General features: G+C 37.5%; 1 protein-coding gene across 1 annotated transcript in view; it reads left to right on the top strand.

Moving 5' to 3' along the window:
• The window catches only part of LOC115422428 (plexin-A1-like), an 837,453-nt gene that overhangs the window by 614,676 nt on the left and 198,785 nt on the right, over nt 1-23,992 (top strand). Inside the window, 1 exon segment of the mRNA XM_030138774.1 lies at nt 13,631-13,727. Coding sequence (XP_029994634.1) covers nt 13,631-13,727 — 97 coding nt within the window.

Below are 23,992 nucleotides of genomic sequence, written 5' to 3'. Positions count from 1 at the left end.
TGAGAATTTATTTGCCACAAGAAAATGTACATAATAGAAAATGTTTTTATTCTATGTGTCCTCCTTCTTTCTCAATAACTGCCTTCACACGCTTCCTGAAACTTGCGCAAGTGTTCCTCAAATATTCGGGTGACAACTTCTCCCATTCTTCTTTAATAGTATCTTCCAGACTTTCTCGTAATAGTTTTGCTCATAGTCATTCTCTTCTTTCCATTATAAACAGTCTTTATGGACACTCCAACTATTTTTGAAATCTCCTTTGGTGTGACGAGTGCATTCAGCAAATCACACACTCTTTGACGTTTGCTTTCCTGATTACTCATATGGGCAAAAGTTTCTGAAAAGGTATGGATAATAGTGTTAGGTATGATTATGACATCAATATATGTTTGGTTTCAAAACAATTGACGTAGTGCCTGCTGAGAAAAAACAACTAAATGTTCATTGTAAATTTTGCTTCCCCACCCTGTACACTGAAAATATTAAAAATCATTTTAATTCAGGTTCCACATACAGAACAATTAGATCTCATTTGGGTCAGACCAGTAATATATTATCATAATAACCTATAAATAATGAAAACAGCAGATTTTATCTTTGTTTTAGTATAAAAAAAAAAAGTAAAATTACATGAAAATGTTTATATTAATAAATTATCCTTTTACAAAAATGTGAATAACCTGAACAAATATGAAAAACCTGAAATGTCTTAAGAGAAGTGCATGCAATTTTACCAATGTTCTGCCTGTTACTAAATGTTTTGTGTATTTGTAGTGATAATGTAAGTTGTAATGCAAATATGTAAATGAAAAACTGATAAACTGAGGCAGAATATTGGTAAAATTGCACTTGTTTTTCTTAAGACATTTCAGGTTGTTCATGTTATTCAGATTTTTAAGGAAACATTGTAGATGTAAACATTATCCTAATGTAATTTTACTTTTTTCACTGTTATTATTTTACTGGTCCGGCCCACTGCAGATCATATTGGGCTGAATGCGGCCCCTGAACTAAAATGAGTTCGACACCCCTGTGTTAGGACGTCTCATTTTTGGAACTTCTTTTCCGATCAAGCTCTTAATTTGACCAGTTAATCTCTTATATCTTAGTAACTCCCCCCAAAAAATTTAGTATTAGACCCCCCCTACCTCCATCTTTAGGGTGCCTGTAAGCCGAGTGCAGAAAACCCATTTTTCAATGGAAAATCATGCATTTGTCAGTTAGTTATGCCATATTTGCTCATGCAAATGTCATATTAGAGGTTTTGGGGGATGCTACTGTTGATAACACTGGTCAACAACAAATTTATTGTTTAAGTTTTTTGAGCTGATTTAGGATCATTTTGGTGTGCTGAATCCAAAAATCACATTCATTTTGCTCAATCAGGTCAACTTTCTGAACTATGCTACATATTGGCTTTTTAACATTTTTGCTTACATTTATGGGCATTTTCACATCATATGATACAAAGTTCTTTCATATTTCTTGCAATAAACGAGTTCTGAAGATTTTACTTTTGCCAATTTATGATTAATGTTTTTTTTAATATTACAGGTGAATGAAATGGCTTCGACTAGAAGATCTTGCAGATATAAGCCTGACATATTCTGCTGCAGTTTGTAACACTTAATAAATTCATCCTGTTAGAAAAAGACTTTTTTTCTCTTAAAAACCTATTTTGGGTGAGAACTATATAAAAAACTCAACTGATAAAGTCACAAAAATGTAATCAATTTTGTGAGAAGATCAAATTTTTCAAAATCAAATTAGCAAAAAAAAACCTGACCTGATTGAAAAAAACAGATGTCATTTTTGGATTTAGCGAAAATGCAAAATGGTCCTAATTCAGTTGAAAAAACCTAGAAAACTTGCAAAAAACATTTATTTGCAACCCAGTGTAATCAGTCAGTTAAACATAGGAAAATACATGAATTCCACTGGAAAAAATGCTAAATTCAGAGAATAATATTTTAATAAATGGTCATAAATCACTTAGGAAAGGTTAAATAAAGAAAAAAAAATAATTTGATAACTGCCTCAAAAGCCATACTGGGTCCTACCTGATTTACACTGAACAATGCAAAATGCAGGGGATAATATTATAATAAATGGTGATAAATCACTGAAGAAGGATTCGATTTAGTGGGATTTGTCAGTATTTTTTAACCCATGAAGATCCACTGTTGACCAAAAGCATCTACTGATCCACTAATCCTATCAATACATGTAAATAATTGGTGTAAAATACAGTTTGTCATCTTTTCATGATCATCAGATTTCACCCATTTGGACGTTCAGAGGCTTCGTAGTTACCATGGAAACACCATCATCTACTACAACATAGATTCACCAGTAAAACCCATGGAGTTGGATCAATGACAGTGGATGGAGATGATTGTTTTATATTAAGTTAATGATAGATTTTACTGAAAAAGTCACTATTTCTTCAGTTTTTTTCTGTTTTGATATAATAACTTTTGACTTTACTCTGTGCTTTTAGGAACATCTACATAACACTGGTCAACAACAAATTTATTGTTTAAGTTTTTTGAGCTGATTTAGGATCATTTTGGTGTGCTGAATCCAAAAATCACATTAATTTTGCTCAATCAGGTCAACTTTCTGAACTATGCTACATATTGGCTTTTTAACATTTTTGCTTACATTTATGGGCATTTTCACATCATATGATACAAAAGTTCTTTCATATTTCTTGCAATAAACGAGTTCTGAAGATTTTACTTTTGCCAATTTATGATTAATGTTTTTTTTAATATTACAGGTGAATGAAATGGCTTCGACTAGAAGATCTTGCAAAAATAAGCCTGACGTATTCTGCTGCAGTTTGTAACACTTAATAAAGACATCCTGTTAGAAACTGATTTTTTCTTCTCTTAAAAACCTATTTTGGGTGAGAACTATATAAAAAACTCAACTGATAAAGTCACAAAAAATGTAATCAATTTTGTGAGAAGATCAAATTTTTCAAAATCAAATTAGCAAAAAAAAACCTGACCTGATTGAAAAAAACAGATGTCATTTTTGGATTTAGCGAAAATGCAAAATGGTCCTAATTCAGTTGAAAAAACCTAGAAAACTTGCAAAAAACATTTATTTGCAACCCAGTGTAATCAGTCAGTTAAACATAGGAAAATACATGAATTCCACTGGAAAAAATGCTAAATTCAGAGAATAATATTTTAATAAATGGTCATAAATCACTTAAGAAAGGTTAAATAAAAAGAAAAATTAATTTGATAACTGCCTCAAAAGCCACCCTGGGTCCTTATGGGTTAAATAGAAAGTGATGAAAATGTAAATTGATTAAAAAAAAAAAAAAAGTTTACTTAGAACAGCCTACTGAAATGGAATTGTCTTATAGTGAGTGGCTTTTGTGTGTATGTGTGTTTGCAGTATTTTTAACACACTCAGATATCCTTCAAGTTGACTAATTACATGAGGGTGACCCGCACATGGACGCGCACACACAACACACACACAACACACACACAACACACACACCTGTTTTTTTTTTTTTTTTTTTTACCTTCTCGTCCTCGGCGGCCAGCTGCTCTGTTTTGTTAACATCGGCAGTTTTCAGTACCTCTGACGAGTACGTGCACACACACACGCACACACACACACACACACACACACACATACATGCAGAGACCACATCTATTCATACAGTCCATGGAGACACGCAATCCGCCGAGACGACTCATGTAGCGAGAGAATAAACGAGTGCAGGAGCAGATAACGAATGAACCCGAGCCAGGCTGCTGTGTTACAGTAATGAGGCCAGGGACGGCTTTGTGCTCACCTTGTACTTTTACACCACCTCCTCCTCCTCCCTGTCTTTTTTTCTCCTCTTGTCACCCTCCCTCCCTCCCTCCCTCCCTCGTCCCCTTTCATCATCCCTCCTTCCCTCTACAGCTCTCATCTCATCCTTGTTCAAACTCTCCTTCCTTCCACTGTCCTCTACTCTTTTTTTTTTGTCCCATTTAAGCCTCCTCTGTCCCCTGCATGTCTCCTTCCTCCTCTTTATCACTCCCACCTCCTGTTTTCCTTTCTCCGTCTTTATGTCCTTTATTCTAAACTCTGCTGTCGTCCTTTCCTCCCGTTAAATCTCCCCTCGTCCTTTCCAAAATTTCCTCTACTCACTTTCTGCTTTTTTAGCTCGACTTGTCCTCTCCTCTCCCCTCCTCTCCCCTCCTCTCCTCTCCTCTCCTCTCCTCTCCTCTCCTCTCCTCTCCTCTCCTCTCCTCTCCTCTCCTCCTCCTCTCTTCCTCTTCTCCCCTCCTCCTCCTCCTCCTCTCCTCCTTTCCTCATCCTCCCTCCCTTCCCCTCTACCTCTCCTCTTCTCCTCACCTCTCCTCTCCTCCTCCCCTCCTCCTCTCCCCTCCTCTCTGCTCCCTTCCCCTCCTCTCCTCCTCTCCTCTCTTCCTCTTCTCCCCTCCTCCTCTCCTCACCTCCTCCTCTCCTCCTTTCCTCATCCTCCCTCCCATCCCCTCTACCTCTCCTCTCCTCCTCACCTCTCCTCTCTTCTCTTCTCATCTCTTCCTCCTCCTCCCCTCCTCCTCTCCCCTCCTCTCCTCTCCTCTCTTCCTCTTCTCCCCTGCTCCTCTCCTTACCTCCTCCTCTCCTCCTTTTCTCATCCTCCTTCCCTTCCCCTCTACCTCTCCTCTTCTCCTCACCTCTCCTCTCTTCCTCCTCCTCCCCTCCTCTCTCCTCCCTTCCCCTCCTCTCCTCTCCTCCTCTCCTCTCTTCCTCTTCTCCCCTCCTCCTCTCCTCCTTTCCTCATCCTCCCTCCCATCCCCTCTACCTCTCCTCCTCACCTCACCTCTCCTCTCTTCTCTTCTCATCTCTTCCTCCCCCTCCTCCCCTCCCCTCCCCCTCCCTCCTTTCCTCTCCTCTCTCCTCCCTTCCCTTCCCTCCTCTCCTCCTCTCCTCTCTTCCTCTCCCCTCCTCCTCTCCTCCTTTCCTCATCCTCCCTCCCATCCCCTCTACCTCTCCTCCTCACCTCTCCTCTCTTCTCTTCTCATCTCTTCCTCCCCCTCCTCCCCTCCCCTCCTCTCCTCTCCTTTCCTCTCCTCTCTCCTCCCTTCCCTTCCCCTCCTCTCCTCTCTTCCTCTTCTCCCCTCCTCCTCTCCTTACCTCCTCCTCTCCTCCTTTCCTCATCCTCCTTCCCTTCCCCTCTACCTCTGCTCTCCTCCTCACCTCTCCTCTCTTCCTCCTCCTCCTCCCCTCCCCTCCCCTCCTCCTCTCCCCTCCTCTCCTCTCCTCTCTCCTCCCTTCCTCTTCTCCTTTCCTCACCCCCTCTTTTCCCCTCCTCCTCACCTCACCTCTCCTCCTCTTCCTCTCCTCTCCTCTCCTCTCCTCCTCCTCCTCCTCCCTAGGGGGACCTACACTATGACTTGGCTCAGGTAGATTAATTACATGCAGTGACATGGAGGATCTGGCCAGAGGCTTCAGTAATGAGTCTGATTACTCATCTCCAGCAGCTCGGGGGGCTCGGGGGAGGCGAGTCAGGATGGAAGGCCAGCAGAGAGGCCTCGCAGTCGGGGAAGAGCAACTTCTACCTACAGGGTTCCACCGGCTTTGAGTTTTGGAGTCCAATAGTTCCACTATGTTTAGATCAAAGCTGCCATGAGTCAGTCAGAGCCAGGACTGAACAGCTAAAGTCCTAAACTAAAAATAAAACCAAATATTTACACCGCACAAACCCACCCTCAGTGAATTAAAATTTAATTGAACTAAACCCGTCTTAGAAACTAAATCCAAAGTACATTTTTTTGGGTGCTGTCATTAGGTTCCTTTGCAATTATTGGAACAACTGTAGGCCAGTAACACAGTACAAATCCAAATCCCAACTAACACCGGCAGGCCAGAGGAATGGCACGGGAAAAAAAACTCTACAAAGAAGCCAAAGAGGTTAACCCGGGATGGGATGGCTCCGAGACAGAAATGTAATTAAAGACGAGAAACGCAAAGAAACCCAGACTCGGAAAATAAATCAAAACACAGCAACAGTTTACTCATTAAAACAAGAAGGATGGCTGCGTTTTTAATAAGAATTTTAGGTGTCAGTGTGAAATTGCTGTAATATTGTGAAACCTGGCCTGAGATAACTTTATAAAAGAAAGAAATAACCCATATTTTTTTTTTAAAAATCGCCTTTTTTTTTTTTTAACGATTATCAACCTATAGTAGATCTCTTCAAAGCATCATCACCAAATATTTGATTTTTAAATTAATAAAAAAAAAAAAAAAATCTTAAACCCATCGTCTTAACCCATAAAGACCCAAACAGCCACCGGTGACACAAACCATCTACTGATCTAAACTGTTTAACACCTGCTGATCCACTAATCCTATCAATATATGTCAATAACTGGTGTAAAATACAGTTTGTCATCTTTTCATGGTCATCAGATATGACCCATTTGGACATTCAGAGGCTCCGTGGTTACTGTGGAAACACTGTCATCTTCTACAACATTAATTCACCAGTAAAACCCATGGAGTTGGATCAATGAAAGTGGATGGACACACTGGTTTTTACAGTCATTTAGCAATATCTTTGCTGAAAAAGTAACTTTTTCTTCATTTTTCTCTGTTTAGATATAATTAACTTTGAATTTACTCTACATTTTCATGAACATCTAGATGATCTTTGAATTAAATATAGGAAAATACACGATTTACACCAAAAAAATGCAACATACAGAGGATAATATAAAAAAATGGTGATAAATCAGTTTAAAAAAGGTAAAAAATAGAGAAAAATTCATTTGGGAATTGCCACAAAAAAAGCACTGGGTCTTTATGGGTTAAACCTATATTTGGATCGATATATTCAACCCGCAGGAAAGGTGTCCTCAATTCTGTCTCGAGCTTTCATCTGCTCTTAAATGGACTTTTATTATATGAATGTGATGGGAATCTGTCTCTAAGATGACTGTAAATCTCTATTTTTTTTTTTTTTTTTGGCTGTGGTGATGAGCTGTTTTGTTTTGAAAAATGAAAATTTTATAAATATATTAAAAAAAAACCAAAAAAATAACAACTATATAATATTCATCAGAAACAGACAAAACCGTTTAGTGAATCATTAGTGATTTATCTCTATTTATTATAATATTATTGTCTGTATTTTGCATATTTCAGTCTAAATCAGGCATTTTACTGTATTTAATTTACTAATGATGTAGATGTTCATAAAAGCTCAGATTAAAGTTGAGGGTTATTATGAGAAACAGAGAAAACTGAAGAAAATTTGACTTTTTCAACAAAATATGTCATTATTCATTGTCAATATGTCATTGTTCAACCCATAAAGACCTAGTGCTAATTCTTCTCTCTAAAGTGATAAAGTAAATTTTCTCTCTGTAAACTTTTCTAAAGTGATTTATCACCATTTATTGTGTTACCCTCTGTATCAGAGGATCAGCAAAGATATCAATAACTGAATGTAAAACCAAGTGTGTCCATCCACTGTCATTGATCCAACTCCATGGGTTTTACTGGTGAATCAATGTTGTAGAAGATGATGGTGTTTCCATGTTCGCTACGGAGCCTCTGAATATCCAAACTGGTCATATCTGATGACCATATTTTCACGTAATTTAACTGTATTTTGGTCATTTATTTATTTATTTAAATGCAATTTTTTTCGTTAACCCATAAAGACCTAGCGCTACTTTTGTGGTAGGACTCAAAAGATTTTTTTTTTTTTTTCTCTCTATTTAACCTTTTCATTAGTGATTTATCTCCATTTATTATAATATTATCCTCTGTATTTTGCATATTTCAGCCTAAATCAGGCATTTTACTGTATTTAATTTACTGATGATGTAGATGTTCATAAAAGCTCAGATTAAAGTTGAGGGTTATTATAAGAAACAGAGAAAACTGAAGAAAATTTGACTTTTTCAACAAAATATGTCATTATTCATTGTCAATATGTCATTGTTCAACCCATAAAGACCTAGTGCTAATTTTTCTCTCTAAAGTGATACAGTGAATTTTCTCTCTGTATTTAACTTTTCTAAAGTGATTTATCACCATTTATTGTATTACCATCTATATCAGAGGATCAGCAAAGATATCAATAACTGAATGTAAAACCAAGTGTGTCCATCCACTGTCATTGATCCAACTCCATGGGTTTTACTGGTGAATCAATGTTGTAGAAGATGATGGTGTTTCCATGTTTGCTACGGAGCCTCTGAACATCCAAATGGGTCATATCTGATGACCATGAAAAGATGACAAACTGCATTTTACACCAATTATTTTCATGGATTGATAGAATTAGTGGATCAACAGGTATTGAACAGTTTAGATCAGTAGATGGTTTTGGTTGGCAGTGGATGTTTGGGTCTTTATGGGCTCATGGGAACTTTTAGACATAACATCCTCCATTTAAAACGTGTGGTTTTAGCAGTAGTTTAGTTTTATACCTCAGAGTAAATTGAAGCAGGTTTTGGTGTAACTCCAGTAGAGTCGGGGGTTTGTACTTGATTAGTGGACTAAACTAATTTCACATCATTTTCTCTTCTTTCTTTGCCATAATCCCCTCTGTTCCTGCTCCTGACTCTTCTCTTTTCTTTATTTGCAGCATTAAATCAGCTTAAAATGTGCCTTTTAGTCCAATGTGTTCCTCCGGGGGGGGGGGGGGGGGGGGGGGGGGCATCGGGAGGGGGTTAGACAACGGCTGATGCTCGGTGTGACTGGGTGGCAGTAGTGATGCTGTGGCTCACAGCGGTTTTGTGTCGGTGTTTTAAGCCATGTGACAGTATGAATAAAGCATGATGGGTAGGGGGTGGGGGGGCAGCAGGGTGGGCAGGGACTGACAGCAGAACAAGCTCACCCAGTGTTTTGGTGACGGCAGACAAGTCCAGACCCTTAAAGTTTAATGGGGGCCACACCGCAGAGACACCAGGACTATAGTGTGTGTGTGTGTGTGTGTGTGTGTGTGTGTGTGTGTGTGTGTCCTGTGGTTTCACACACAGACCTTTAACCAGTGGGATGGAATAGTGATGCTAATAGAGTCAACAGCCTACCTCATGTGTGATGGGTCACACTGAACCAGTGGGAAGGGGATAAGACCACTCAGCCTTTCATTGTGTTTTAGTCCAAACCCCCCCCCCCCCCCCCCCAACCCCATGGAGCCCTGCCTGCTTTACCCTGCTGACCTCCCACAATCCTCTGCTCTCATCTGTGTGCATCTCTAAGCCTTTTGCACTCTCAGAAAGCCCACACTCCTTTATTCTCTTCATCCTTGCATTGTTTTCTCTCTCTTTATTTTCCCCTTCGTCGTCTAATTACCTCCGCCAAGGAGGTTATGTTTTTGCCAGGGTTTGTTTGTTTGTCTGTTTGTCTGTCCGTTAGTGTGCAACATAACTCAAAAAGTTATGGACAGATTTTTGATGAAATTTTCAGGGTTTGTTGGAAACGGGATAAGGAAGAAATGATTAACTTTTGGGGGTGATCCGGAAGAAATCCTGGATTCTGGATCACTTTGAAATTTTCGTTAACATTGTGGTAAATGGGGCCAAAATTTTCGTTTCCCAATATCTCGCTTAATTATTGACCAAAACTCATGAAATTTAAGTCAGGAATTGACAATGGGGTCCTCTATCACATTTCAAAGGCTGATCCGGATCTGATCCAGAAGGCGGATTTTATCTCAATTTATATAAAAAATGGGGGTGCCCTTACTTTTTGGCCTACTGTGCCTTTAATATTAAAGGTAGAAATTTCTGACAAGCGCCATCGTGTAGCTCAGTCAGTTCCGCATCGGGAGTATGCCACCGGATTTCATGTAGCTTTAATACTTAAGGAGCTAGATCCAGAAGAAAACCGCCATTACGAGAAATGTGATTTTCGTGAATAACTACTGAACTAATAAGGATATAATTATGAATCCAGCTGCTAATGGTATGTTTTCATGGTCTAGGAATCTTAAAATATAGGTAAAATAAATACGGGACTAATACTTATGGTGGAAATCACAATATGGGGGAATTGTGCAAATCTCATGCAATTTGACTCAGGGATTTACAATGGGGTGTTCTATCAAATGGCAAAGACTGATCCGGATCTTTCAAAAAATTATGGACAGATTTGGATGAAAATTTCAGGGAATATTGATACTGGCACAAGGAACAAATGATTAAATCTTGGTGGTGATCGTGTGTGTATGGGGGGGGGGCACTGATCTGCCTTGGTGGAGGTCTGCGCTCTCAGAGTGCTTTTCTAGTTGTTTATTTGAATCTTTCTTCTTCTTCATAAACTAAGGCCCTGTCCGTACGAAGAGGGATTCGGTCGTATCTGCAAAAGTTTTGGATCGGATAGGCCTTTCATCCACGTGAAACCAGAGTTGTCAGTCACTGAAACCGCAACTTTTTTTTTTTTTTTTTTTTTAATTAATCATTTTTTATTGAGGAGCAGGTCCAAAACAATAAATGTCTGTCACTGCAGACAAGAAATTTCAACATACACACATACATATGCCAAGACATTAATCAGGATATAACTCACAAAAATAAATAATGGATATACGTAAAAAAAAAAAAAAAAAAAACGCAACTTTTTGAAACCGGGTTGCAGAGTGGATACTTTTGAAAGTGCCAGTTTCGCGTCTTCATCTGTAGGACCAAACCGCAACGTTTCTAAAACGATGATGTCATAGCCCCACCTCTGTAACTTTTCACCCCGGAAGCAAGATGCCACTTCACAACAACAACAACAACAACAACAATGGCGGATTACAGAGTAGTGCTCGTGCTACAACAGCTATTCAGCTTGTTGGAAATATTGAATTCAAATCTAATAATAATAATAATAATAATAATGGTTTAGATTTAGATAGCACTTTTCTATGAACGCATACTCAAAGCGCGTACAGAGGATCCATTATTCATTCGCTCTCACATCCTCCCTCTGGTGGTGGTAAACTACATCTGTATCCACAGCTGTCCTGGGGCAGACTGACAGAAGCGTGGCTGCCAATCTGCGCCTACGGCCCCTCCGACCACCACCGAACATTCACACACATTCATACACCAGTGTGAGTAGCAGCACTGGAGGCAAGGAGGTTGAAGTGTCTTGCCCAAGGACACAACAGCACATGGACAGAGCAGGATTTGAACCACCCACCCTTCGGGTATTGGACAACCCACTCTACCATCTGAGCCATGGCCGCCCCTAAAAAATCTTCGTCTACTTTTTCATTACAATAAGCAACAAATAACCACAATATTTACTACATGCCCATTGGTCCTTTTTTTTTTTTCCTTTTGTCCAAATATTTTCACTTGTATGTGATGTTGGTACAAGTTCAACAAATAAAATTAGGGATGGGAATCGATAAGAATTTAACAATTCCGATTCCATTCTCAATTTTGCTTATCGATCCGATTCTCTTATCGATTCTCATTGGATGAGGGAACAAAAGAGTAGGAACGGGTGTGTTTGCATTAACTGTCTTTTATATTTCCATCTCTGCACAGAAAATATAACATATGGGGGGGGGGGGGGGGGGCTTAAAGTGAAACTAAAGACGCTTTACTAATCCCTCTATTGCCGCATTTCCGCTACATGGAACCAGTTCGACTCTGCCAAATCTCCCGTTGTTGTGCACCTCTTTTCCTTTCCCCTACCTTCAGGAACTTGTATTTGAGGGGGTACGACGTTTGTTGCCGGAACCGGGCCTGGATGACGGCCTGGAGTTCACTCTGCCGCTAGATTCACAAGCGTCGCAATGTAGCGAATCAAATATGTTACATTCCTGTAAATGATTCACATGCTGTGGACAAATGTTTGAACATGTTGTAGGGATTCCACCCTTTTGAAAACATGGAAGTTTTGACAGTATTACTAGTGGACCTGGTGTCGTCTTTTTGGACCGTTTCTGCCTCAATGCCATGTTGGCTACGTTCTGACCAAAACAATGCAGCGTACACATGACATCAGGTGGAATCGAGAAGCAGAATCGTTAAGCAGGCAGGCAAACGATTCCAAGGAATTGAGCTACTGGGATGCGGTTCTCAAAAAGAACCGGTTCTCGATTCCCATCTCTAAATGAAATAACATCTAATGATAAATAGTGAGACTTTAGAAAAAAAAAGGTTGACTTTTTTTTTTGTGTGTATTTTACTGTCTTTGGCTGTATCCTAAACTAGGCTGTCCAATATAAATCATAATAAGTCTCCTTTTTTTTTTTTTTTTTTTTAACACATTAGTTCTTGTAATTCACATCATACCAGACATTTTTCTTAGAAGCAAAACAGAAAGTAGCATGTTTTAATCCAACACCCCAAACCGCTGTGGTATGTTTGGTTTGGTTAAGGGTGGTATGGAAACCATCTTTAACCCCACATACTTCACCTCTACCAGGGTTCAGAAATGATGTTGATGCAGAAGTAAAAAGTACGACACATAGATAGAATAATAAACACACTGACCTGTGTGTGAGTCTGAACATGGGTCAGTTTAAAGTCTTCTACTCCATATACCCACCCTGACTGTGAACTGATCCCATTAATACTGAACAGGAAACATCAGACATTCACAGCAACCCAGTAAAACATACCAGTGATTCAGCCCAGACACACACACACAGACCATATGAAATACAGACAAGACTCTGCTTCTTTGAAAAACACCTCAGATCCATTTTAAAATGTGAATTTATCCACACTGCATTGATTCTGAATGATTCTGAGTGTATTTTTTAGACCTGATGTATGTTTGGTATTAGAGTCACGTTACCTGTAGAACCAGGGCAGAGCTGGAGCAACTTTACACTGTATTGTGAGTGTGTATATGTGTGTGTGTGTGTGTGTGTGTGTTTATTGTGAGTGTGTATAAGTGTGTTTGTGCGTGGTAAGCTCTGTTGCCCATACAGGACGGTCCATCCTCCAAATCCACTGTGTCAGGGAGCAAATTGGAAATGCCAATTTCACTTTACTGTGGCCCATATCTTATCTCTCCTTCCCCTCATCCCCCACTTAGCTCATGTGTAAATGAATAAGGTCCTCTCACATCTGCACATGTCCCATTCCTGTCTTCCATCCTCTCCTCTCGTTTTCTCTCCTATCCTCTCCTCTCCTCCTTGTCCTCCTCTTCCTTTCCTCTCTTCTTGTTTCCTTTCCTCTCCTTGTCTCCTCTCCTCTTGTTTCCTCTCCTCTCGTTTCCTCTCCTCTCCTCCCCTCTCCTCTGGTATCCTTTCCTCCTCACCTTGTCTCCTCTCCTCTCCTCCTTGTCCTCCTCTTCCTTTCCTCTCTTCTTGTTTCCTCTCCTCTCCTTTCCTCGTCCTACTCTTCCTCTCCTCGTTTCCTCTCCTCTCTTCTCCTCTCCTTGTATCCTTTCCTCCTCCCCTTGTCTCCTCCCTTCTCCTTTCCTTTCCTTGTCTCCTGTCCTTTCCTCCTTGTCCTCCTCTTCCTTTCCTCTCTTCTTGTTTCCTCTCCTCTCCTTGTCTCCTCTCCTCTCGTTTCCTCTTCTCCCATTTCCTCTCCTCTCCTTTCCTCCTTGTCCTCATTTCCTCTCCTCTCGTTTCCTCTCCTCCTCCTCACCTCCTCTTCCTCTTAGTAACTGTCTTTGGTCTTTGTGTTTTCTTCAGTACGACTACGAGGGCGGTGACATCAGTGACCTTCCCGTCGACCTCTCCGTGGTGTGGAATGGAAACTTTGTCATCGACAACCCGTTCAGCATTCAAGGTAGAACCCACTTTCTTTTTATACTATTTACTTTTCTCTTTTTCACTCTTATCTCTTGTCTAGAACTAGAAATTTGACTTGTTGCTGCTGTTTATCTGTCTGTAATGATTTTCTGTGAAGGAGCAATACCATGTGAACCCCCCCCCCCCTTCCTTCTGCTGTCATAAGAAATCTGTAATTTCATTTTTGACAGCCATCATGGAGAAAAAGGTGAAAGTGTACCATCCATTTGGAAAAACACTGTTCTTGTGTCAGGAATAGAAAGGAGGGGGGCGGAGGGAGTGATTGATGGATGGCAATGATAACAAACAAACATCCAACACTGAAATTAATAGGGATAGATGTTAGACGGGAAGATAAACAAATGGAGAAACCAATCGGCAGAAGAAAGGATGAAGGGAAGAGCGACGGGTGGATGACAGGTTGATGAATGCAGCGTGTAATGGCGGGGGGTAGATGAGAATGAAAGGATTGATAAAAGAAAAACACAAAGCGACATGGAGGGATGGCATTTATTATTTTAATCACTATTTGTGCATGAAGTGGAAAACAATTACCAACTCAAAATTCTTTATCAAGTGTAATATATTGGGTGGCGGAGGCTAATGATTTTAGACGTCCCATTACACAAGATAATACAAGTCTTGCTCTCAAGTGTGTCATACAGTCTTTGGGTCCAAATTTGCATGTGTAGAGTCAGATTAACCAACCCCGCCGACTCTTCCACTTTTTCTTTTTTTTGTCTTTTTTCATTTCCACTCACTGTTCTTTTTCGTCTGCAGATGAAACACATGCACATTTTAATCTCCCATCCTTTGTGTTCTATCTGACCTCATTTTGATAAATGTCAGACATGCAGTTCATTTGGCAGATTAGTTGAAAATTAGTTGCTTATCGGTCATGACCCAATTCTCCTGCCTGCGTTATTTTATTTAAAATGTGCTCCTTTAAGGTTTTCTATCTTTCTGTCTGTCTGTCTGTCTGTAGTAAAAACCTTCTCTCTGGGGATTAGGAGGCCTTTGTTTGGCATCTGTTATAAAGCACTGTAGCAAAATAATCACTGGAAATTCATCAGTGAGAAATATAATTCTGTAATTACCTAAATCTGCATGTCTAGATTTGTTTGCCAACTGTGAAGCTGGTGCCACAAGGCAGCTAACGTAGCTTAGCATAAAGGATGTAAGCAGCAGAAAAGAGCTAACCTGTTTTTTTTTGTTTGTTTGTTTTTTTTTACACAGGTCAGAGGTCAAAAATACTGGAACATTCACACAGTTGAGGTTCAGAGTGTGATATTTAACCCTGTAAAGCCTGAACCATTAAATCATTGGCAGAAAATTCCAGTTCTTTGAAACTGGAGCCTTTATTGGTCCTTCTGAACAACCTAAAAAAAAAGTTTTCAAATATCAACTTCCATGTATGACTTTCAATTTTGTATCATATTTGATACATCGGGTCTCAATGCTCAAATATTATCTACAGGGTGGGGAAGCAAAATGTACAATATTTTGAGGCAGGGATTGAAAGACAGTGTATGACCAATTAGTTTATTGAAAGTCATGAGAATTTATTTGCCACAAGAAAATTGACATCATAGAAAATGTTTTTATTCTATGTGTCCTCCTTCTTTCTCAATAACTGCCTTCACACACTTCCTGAAACTTGTGCAAGTGTTCCTCAAATATTCGGGTGACAACTTCTCCCATTCTTCTTTAATAGTATCTTCCAGACTTTCTCGTAATAGTTTTGCTCATAGTCATTCTCTTCTTTCCATTATAAACAGTCTTTATGGACACTCCAACTATTTTAGAAATCTCCTTTGGTGTGACGAGTGCATTCAGCAAATCACACACTCTTTGACGTTTGCTTTCCTGATTACTCATATGGGCAAAAGTTTCTGAAAGGGTATGGATAATAGTGTTAGGTATGATTATGACATCAATATATGTTTGGTTTCAAAACAATTGACGTAGTACCTGCTGAGAAAAAACAACTAAATGTTCATTGTAAATTTTTCCCTGTACAAAAGCACAAAACATTTAGTAACAAGAAGAATATTGTTCAAATTGCACTTAATTTTCTTTAGACATTTCCTGTTGTTCATATTTGTTCAGGTTATTCACATTTTATTGTTAAAGGATGTATTGTTAAGGCAAATATTTTGATAATTTAATGTTATTTTTTTGCATTAAAACCAAGAAGAACATTTGGAGTCTTTATTTATAGGTTATTATATTATTATTTTACTTGAGGATCATATTGGTCTGTATGTGGAACCTGAACTCAGACTAAGAGTCAGTTTTATTGTCATTCAATCAATGGTACATGATAGAACGAAATGTAGTTAACCCTATAAAGCCTGAACCATTTGATCGTTGACAGAAAATTCCAGTTCTTTGAAACTGGAGCCTTTATTGGTCCTTCTGAACAACCAAAAAAAAAAAAAAGTGTTTTCAAATATCAACTTCCATGTATGAGTTTCAATTTTGTATCATATTTGATACATCGGGTCTCAAAGCTCAAATATTATCTAGAAAAGCACAAAACATTTAGTAACAAGTAGAATATTGTTCAAATTGCTCTTAATTTTCTTTACATATTTCCTTTTGTTCATATTTGTTTAGGTTATTCACATTTTATTGTTAAAGGATGCATTGTTAAGACACATATTTTGATAACTTAATGTAGTTTTTTGCATTAAAACCAAGAAGAACATTTGGAGTCTTTATTTATAGGTTATTATATTATTATTTTACTTGAGGATCATATTGGTCTGTATGTGGAACCTGAACTCAGACTCAGAGTCAGTTTTATTGTCATTCAATCAATGGTACATAATAGAACGAAATGTAGTTAACCCTATAAAGCCTGAACCATTTGATCGTTGACAGAAAATTCCAGTTCTTTGAAACTGGAGCCTTTATTGGTCCTTCTGAACAACCAAAAGAAAAAAAAAAGGGTTTTCAAATATCAACTTCCATGTATGAGTTTCAATTTTGTATCATATTTGATACATTGGGTCTCAATGCTCAAATATTATTTTTGAACAAACAAAAACATAATGTAACATAAACATGTCTAAGAAATTGGTAATTGTTTTTCAAAATTGGCAAAGTTCTGCCTCCTTCCTCATTAATGACAGTCTTGTAGTGTGACTGGAAAGGCCTCTGGTTACGTGTATCTAATTGTATACATCAGGTTTTTGAAGAAAAAAAATATCACACTGATCATGTAGAGGGATTCAACACTCATGTATCGAATATGATACGGTTGGCGTTAAAGGGTTAATTATGTCTAGTCACACTCACCCAAAATTCACCCACTGTGGAAGCATTAATGGAAAAACACATGTTAGAGCAAGTGTTTTTTTTAGTTGAGGGGATATTAAGTCTGCAAACATCGTCCCTTAACCCGTAAAGACCCAAACATCCACCATCGACCGAAAGCATCTAATGATCTAAAATGTTTTATACCTGTTGATCCACGAATTCTATCAATACATGAAAAAAATGGTGTAAAATACAATTTGTCATCTTTTCATGGTCATCAGATATGACCCATTTGGACGTTCAGAGACTTCTTAGTTACTGTGGAAACACCGTCATCTTCTACAACATAGATTCACCAGTAAAAACCCATGGAGTTTGATGAATGATAGTGGATGGAGACTTGTTTTATGTTCAATTGAAGAAATCTTTGCTGAAAAAGTCACTTTCTTTTATGAATATCTACACGATCAGTCAACTTAATATACGAAAATACCAGATTTTTCAGTTAAAAATGCAAAATACAGAGAATAATATGGTAATAAACTGTGATAAATTACGTAAGAAAGGTTAAATAGAGAGAAAACTTCATTTGGGAACTGACGTAGAAGTAACTTTGGGTCTTTATGGATTAATGCAGCTCAAAGCTGAACGCCACCTACAACAAAACAGAAAAGAGATGAAAGTCAGTTCTGTAGAAACACGGTGGTAATAACAGAAACACACTGTCCTTGGATCCATGTGATTACTCATAAAAAAAAAAAAAAAATATGAATAATATTTTCAGTTTCTGCTTTTTCCCAGTGCATGATTCACCATCTGTACTCATATTAACACAAGTACAGGAAGTTCTCACTTTTACAATTAATACTTTTCATCTGCTTTTGCAAAAGGATGAGGTCAGAGGCATCATGGATGGACAGCCCACTATTTTTTGATTCATAACTTTTGAACCAGACAAGTTTAAGACAAATATTACACATAATTGGAAAGGTCTAAATGCCATCTTAAACACAATCAAAGGTCAAAATTTAGTTTCAAATATTTTTAAATGAAAAATATCAAAAACTATTGCATCACGGATGGACAAAAAATTAATGTCTATTTTTTGCAATTTTGCAAAAATTAAATTCTGTAATGAAAATGTTTACATCTATGAACTGTACTTGAACATAACATGAACAAATATGAACAACCTGAAAATTCTTAACAAAAATAAGTGCAATTTTAACAATATTACGCCTTAGTTTATCATTTATACGTGTGCATCACAACTTACAGATCACAGTGGATCTACAAATACACAAAAGATTTCGTAACAGGCAGAATATTGGTAAAATTCTACATACATCTCTTAAGATGTTTCATATTGTTCATATTTCTTCAGGTTATTCACCTTTTTTATTAAAGGCTAGTCTGTAAATATAAACATTTTTGTGTTATTTTACTTTTTTTACACTACAAAAAAGACAAAAATTTGCATTTTTCATTATTTATAGGTTGTTATGATTGTATTTTACGGGTCTGATCCACTTCAGATTGAAATGACTTGAAATTATTTTCACATCCTTGATTATTAATATCTTCATTATAATTTTTGCATTTCACAAATTCATCCCAGGGGCCGGATTGGACCCTTTGGTGGGGCGGATTTGGCCCCCGGGCTGCATGTTTGACACCTCTGCCTTAAACCTTCTATTTTATAACCTACGGAAAAAGAAAAAAAAAAAAAAAAAAAAATCAGACCTGAATAGCAAGAGTTTTGAAAAATGATGGAGAAATCAAAAACATCTCAGATAGAACAGATAAGGACAGATAACATGAAACAGATTTGGATTATTATGGATTACTAGCACCGTGCGTTGACCCTTGGGGAACCATGGGTCATATTAATACCGATACCGAGGGACCAAAGTTAGTAAATGTGTTGTTCCTGTTTTTAACTTCATTTCCCATCATGCAGCGTGGTTGTGCACTTCTGGTCAACCGAGCAACGTGATTATAAGGCTATTCCAAAATGACTAACATCTGCCAAAATGTTGGTCCTATCAACTTGCCGAGATATTTAATGTGGAGCTGATACTATTCCTCAACTGTAGGTACCAAACTGGTCAGTTAAAAACATCTCAGTTTCTCAGAACCCTGCAGATACACACACACACACACAGACGCTCTGAGACCTTCCAGTATTATGATATAGATAACACTGGGTTACAAAAAATGTTTTTTGCAAGTTGTCTAGGTTTTTTCAACTGAATTAGAACCATTTTGCACCGCTAAATCCAAAAATGACATCTGTTTTTCTCAATCAGGTCAGGTTTTTTTTGCTAATTTGATTTTGAAAAATTTGATCTTCTCACAAACTTGATGACATTTTTGTGACTTTATCAGTTGATTTTTTTATATTGTTCTCACCCAAAATAGGTTTTAAGAGAAAAAAAAAAAAAAAAAAGCATTTGTGTATTCACCGCAGATGTAGCAGAATACGTCAGGCTTAGTTTTGCAAGATCTTCTAGTCGAAGCCATTTCATTCACCTGTAATATTAAAAAAAAAAAAAAAATCATAAATTGGCAAAAGTAAAATCTTCAGAACTTGTTTATTGCAAGAAATATAAAAGAATTTTGTATCATATGATGTGAAAATGCCCATAAATGTAAGCAAAAATGTTAAAAAGCCAATATGTAGCATAGTTGAGAAAGTTGACCTGATTGAGCAAAATGAATGTGATTTTTGGATTCAGCACACCAAAATGATCCTAAATCAGCTCAAAAAACTTCAACAATAAATTTGTTGTTGTTGTCCAGTGTTATAATTACATTTTTCCGACCTAAACTTCTGTCTTATCACATATGCATTAGTGTTCTGACCCGACTCCTTCTTTTCTACTCATAAATAGATTGTAATATTTGCAGCCCTGTAACCATCCAATGACATGCACAGTAGTTATTTACATTTTAATCAGTGTTTGCAGAGTATTTTTGAGCTCCAATGAGAGGTTAATCCTTTTTTTTTTTTTAATATTATTTTAAGCTAAGTTAATCACCTCAGGCTTTAGCTCCTGCCTGAACACACAAACATGTCATACTCTCATTAAACACTTGCCTTTAAGCCAAATTCTATCATTACATAATGATTTTCACCAGTGAAAGTAAATGACTTGTTGATCAATATTTGTTTTCGCTAAACATGACAAATTATTGAAAGCAGAATTGTTGAAAATGTACAATTTAGTGAGGAAAATGATAAAACATGCCAATATTTGTTTCATGTGTGTAACCCTTTGTGGCTGCTGTAATTGCACATTGATCGTTCGTCCCCTGAGGGTGATTCTCTCGGCTTCAACTGTCAGTTTTTGACACAGAAAATGAAACTAAACACTGTGTGAAGCAGCGTCGATGCTCCTCCAAATCCTCAAATTTCCTGCTGACATCAACTCACATCTGATATTTATCACCGACACAGTTCACAAGCTGAGTTAAACACATGAAGTTGAAAGGAATGTCGGAGGTTTTAGGGAAGATCTGAGATCAGCTGAGTGAAATGTGGACAAACTCAAGCAGGCGTGGTGGTTTTTACTGAGATATTACTGGGCATCAAAATGGAGAAAGCTGCTGTGCACATTTATCTATGTCACAGGTGTCAAACATATGGTCCGTGGGCCAAAACCAGCCCACCAAAGGTTTCAATTTGACCCGTGGGATGAATTTGTAAAGCGCAAAAATTACACTGAAGACATTAACAGTCAAAGGTGTCGAACTCTTACAGTTTATTTATTCTAGTTTAGATTTTATTCTTTATCTTCTTATCTTATATGCCAAAACCGAGATCTGGTTAATCCTATAACGCCAAACGTATCATATTTGATACATGAGTTTTGAAGCCCTCTTCATGATCAGTGTGATATTTTTTTTCTTCAAAAACCTGATGTATACAATTAGATACATGCAATACACAGATAATCCACCAGGGGGGAGGAATTCATTCACCAGAGGTCTTTCCAGTGACACTACAAGACTGTCATTAATGAGGAAGGAGGCAAAACTTCAATTTTGAAAAATAATTACCAATTTTTTAGACGGGTTTGTGTTATGTTATGTTTTTGTTTGTTCAAAATGACTAATATTTGAGCATTGAGACCCGATGTGTCAAATATGATACAAAATTGAAACTCATACATGAAAATTGATATTTGAAAACAGTTTTTTTTTTGATTGTTCAGAACGACCAATAAAAGCTCCAGTTTCAAAGAACTGGAATTTTGTGTCAGTGATTTAATGGTTGAGGCTTCACAGGGTTAAAGTTTACAAATGAATTTTAAAAGTAGTTAAAATTGTTGCTCGGTGCTTTTAGAAAAAAAAAAAAACATTGCTAGAATGGTCTAAAAGTTGCTAAATCTAGCAACAAAAGAAGACACATGCAGACAGAACATTCATGGAAAATATCCCTGTTTAAATCTTATTAAAGCAACTATAATCATTTTTTTTTTATTCCATATATTTATAACTTTGGCAATTTGGAAAAGGAATTACCAATTTGTTAGACATGTTTGTGTTTTTGTTTGTTCAAAAATAATAATATTTGAGTATTGAGACCCGATGTATCAAATATGATACAAAATTGAAACTCATACATGGAAGTTGATATTTGAAAACATTTTTTTTGTTGTTGTTCAGAAGGACCAATAAAGGCTCCAGTTTCAAAGAACTGGAATTTTCTGTCAACGATTTAATAGTTCAGACTTTACAGGGTTAACGACATTTCGTTTTATCATGTACCATTGATTGAATGACAATAAAACTGAGTCTGAGTCTGAGTTCAGGTTCCACATACAGATCAATATGATCCGCAAGTAAAATAATAATATAATAACCTATAAATAAGGACTCCAAATGTTCTTCTTGGTTTTAATGCAAAAAAATAACATTAAATTATCAAAGTATGTGTCTTAACAATACATCCTTTAACAATAAAATGTGAATAACCTGAACAAATTTGAACAACAGGAAATGTCTAAAGAAAATTAAGTGCAATTTAACTATATTCTACTTGTTAGTAAATGTTTTGTGCTTTTGTAGATCCGATCTTTAATGCAGATGTATAAATTGTAAGTTGAAGCATATTTTAAAATTGCACTTATTTTTGTCCAGAAATTTCCGTTTTGAAATTTCTTCAAATGTTTTCAAATGTGAAGAACTTGAAATGTCTTCAGAACAATAAGTGTAATTTTAACAATATTCTGCCTGATACTGAATGTTGTGTGTATTTGTAGATCCACTGTGATCTGTACGTTATAATATACATGTGTAAATGATAAACTGAAGCAGAATATTGTTAAAATTACACTTATTCTTTCAGTTTGTTCGAGTTATTCACATTGTTTGAAAGGATTGTTTGTAGATGTAAACCTTTTCATTGTTTAATTTGACTTTTTTCACTGTAAAATATAGAAAAAAGTTTGGAGTTGACATTATTTCTATATTATTATGTTATTATTTTACTGCTTCGGCCCACTGCAGATCAAATTTAGCTGAATGTGACCCCTGAACTAAAATGAGTTTGACACCCCTGCTGTAGACTATATTACATAAATTTAGCGCGTAGGTTAGTTTTAAAGGTCTGGAACTTCTCAAACATCCGTTATAAAACCGTCGTCTCCCATTAAGACCTTCTCCTCCTTTTCTCCTCCTTTTTTTCTCTCCTCCTCTGTTAATCCCTCCTCTTTCCTTCCCTCTTTTGCGTCTGTATTTTTCGTCGTCTGAGGCTGAGCCGGTCGGCGCTGGCCCGGCTTTGCCCCGGTATAAAGTGAAGATGTTAATGTTAATTAAATCATTCATTTGGTTCAGATTAATTAGCATCGCGCTACTTTTAAGCTGAGCCGTGGCTAATCAGATTAAGGCGAGCGAGGCCGAGGCAGATGGAAACGAAGGCGCTCACTTTGAAGTCCAGCCGCCGTCCGTCTGCTGAAGAGGAGGATGATGATGAGGGGGGGTGTAGGAGGGGAGGAGGGGGGAGTCCTTCATGCTCTGTTTTTCTTATGTGTTTATCCAGTTCAGTTCATTTTAAATCGGTTTAACTGGTGTGACAGAAAACAAACCTGCAGGTTTTGGCAGTGACTCAACCTGGATAATTATTATAGAGATTAACCGATGACAAATGATAACAAAACAACACCCCCCCGCCCCCTCGCCCCCCAAAAAAAGACCTCTTCATTCACTAATACTGTGCTTTTTTCTCCTGGATTCTACCTTTTTTGGTCTCTTCTGGAGCCTCTGTTTTTCTCTCCGTTTTTCAATTCATACCAATCCTTACTGTTTTGTTAACAAGCAGCTAACCCCCCCACCCCACCACAACCCCCCCGCCCCCCGTCTCCCTTTCATCTCCCTCTTCTCTCTTCTCAGGTGTTTGAGGTTTTAATTCTTTATTTATCTATTTATTTATACATTTTTTACTTTTAATGACTTTTTCCACTCTGCAGAGTTGAGGGAATATTTTTTTTTTTTTTTTTTACACAACAAATTATCAATTCCCTATTGGCGTTAGAAGACATTACCTGTTGAATTAATTTCTGTAATATCCCTCTAGGTCGCTTGTTCATGTTGTGTTTTTTTTTTTTTTTTTTCCTTCCTCTCTCTATTTATCTGCGGAAACAGTTATTTTCTCATCGTCACAGCCTCGGAGTAATAATAATCACCTACTGAGGGTTTTAGGTGTAATTCAGGTGATTAACATTCATTTATGCCATTTCTTTTCTTGCTATCAGGCTCACAGACACAGAAACTCCTGATTACTTTTTAGACTTTTTTTTTTTTTTAACTGCTATGCCTTTCTTATAAATTAGCAACATGCAAACTTTCATTTTCTTCTGAAGTTTTTCAAGCTTTAAACCCAGTCAGTGAAGAGTCTGTCACTGTCAGGTTAGCTCAGGTTAAGGGCGTTAACTACCGACCGTCTATTCCTCTCATCTTTTTCACTGAATAAATGAGCCCAGGGACAAATTAGAT

This window comes from Sphaeramia orbicularis, chromosome 7, assembly GCF_902148855.1.
Source record: "Sphaeramia orbicularis chromosome 7, fSphaOr1.1, whole genome shotgun sequence".
Lineage (NCBI taxonomy): Eukaryota > Metazoa > Chordata > Actinopteri > Kurtiformes > Apogonidae > Sphaeramia > Sphaeramia orbicularis.
This window is presented reverse-complemented; position numbering and strand designations above follow the sequence as displayed.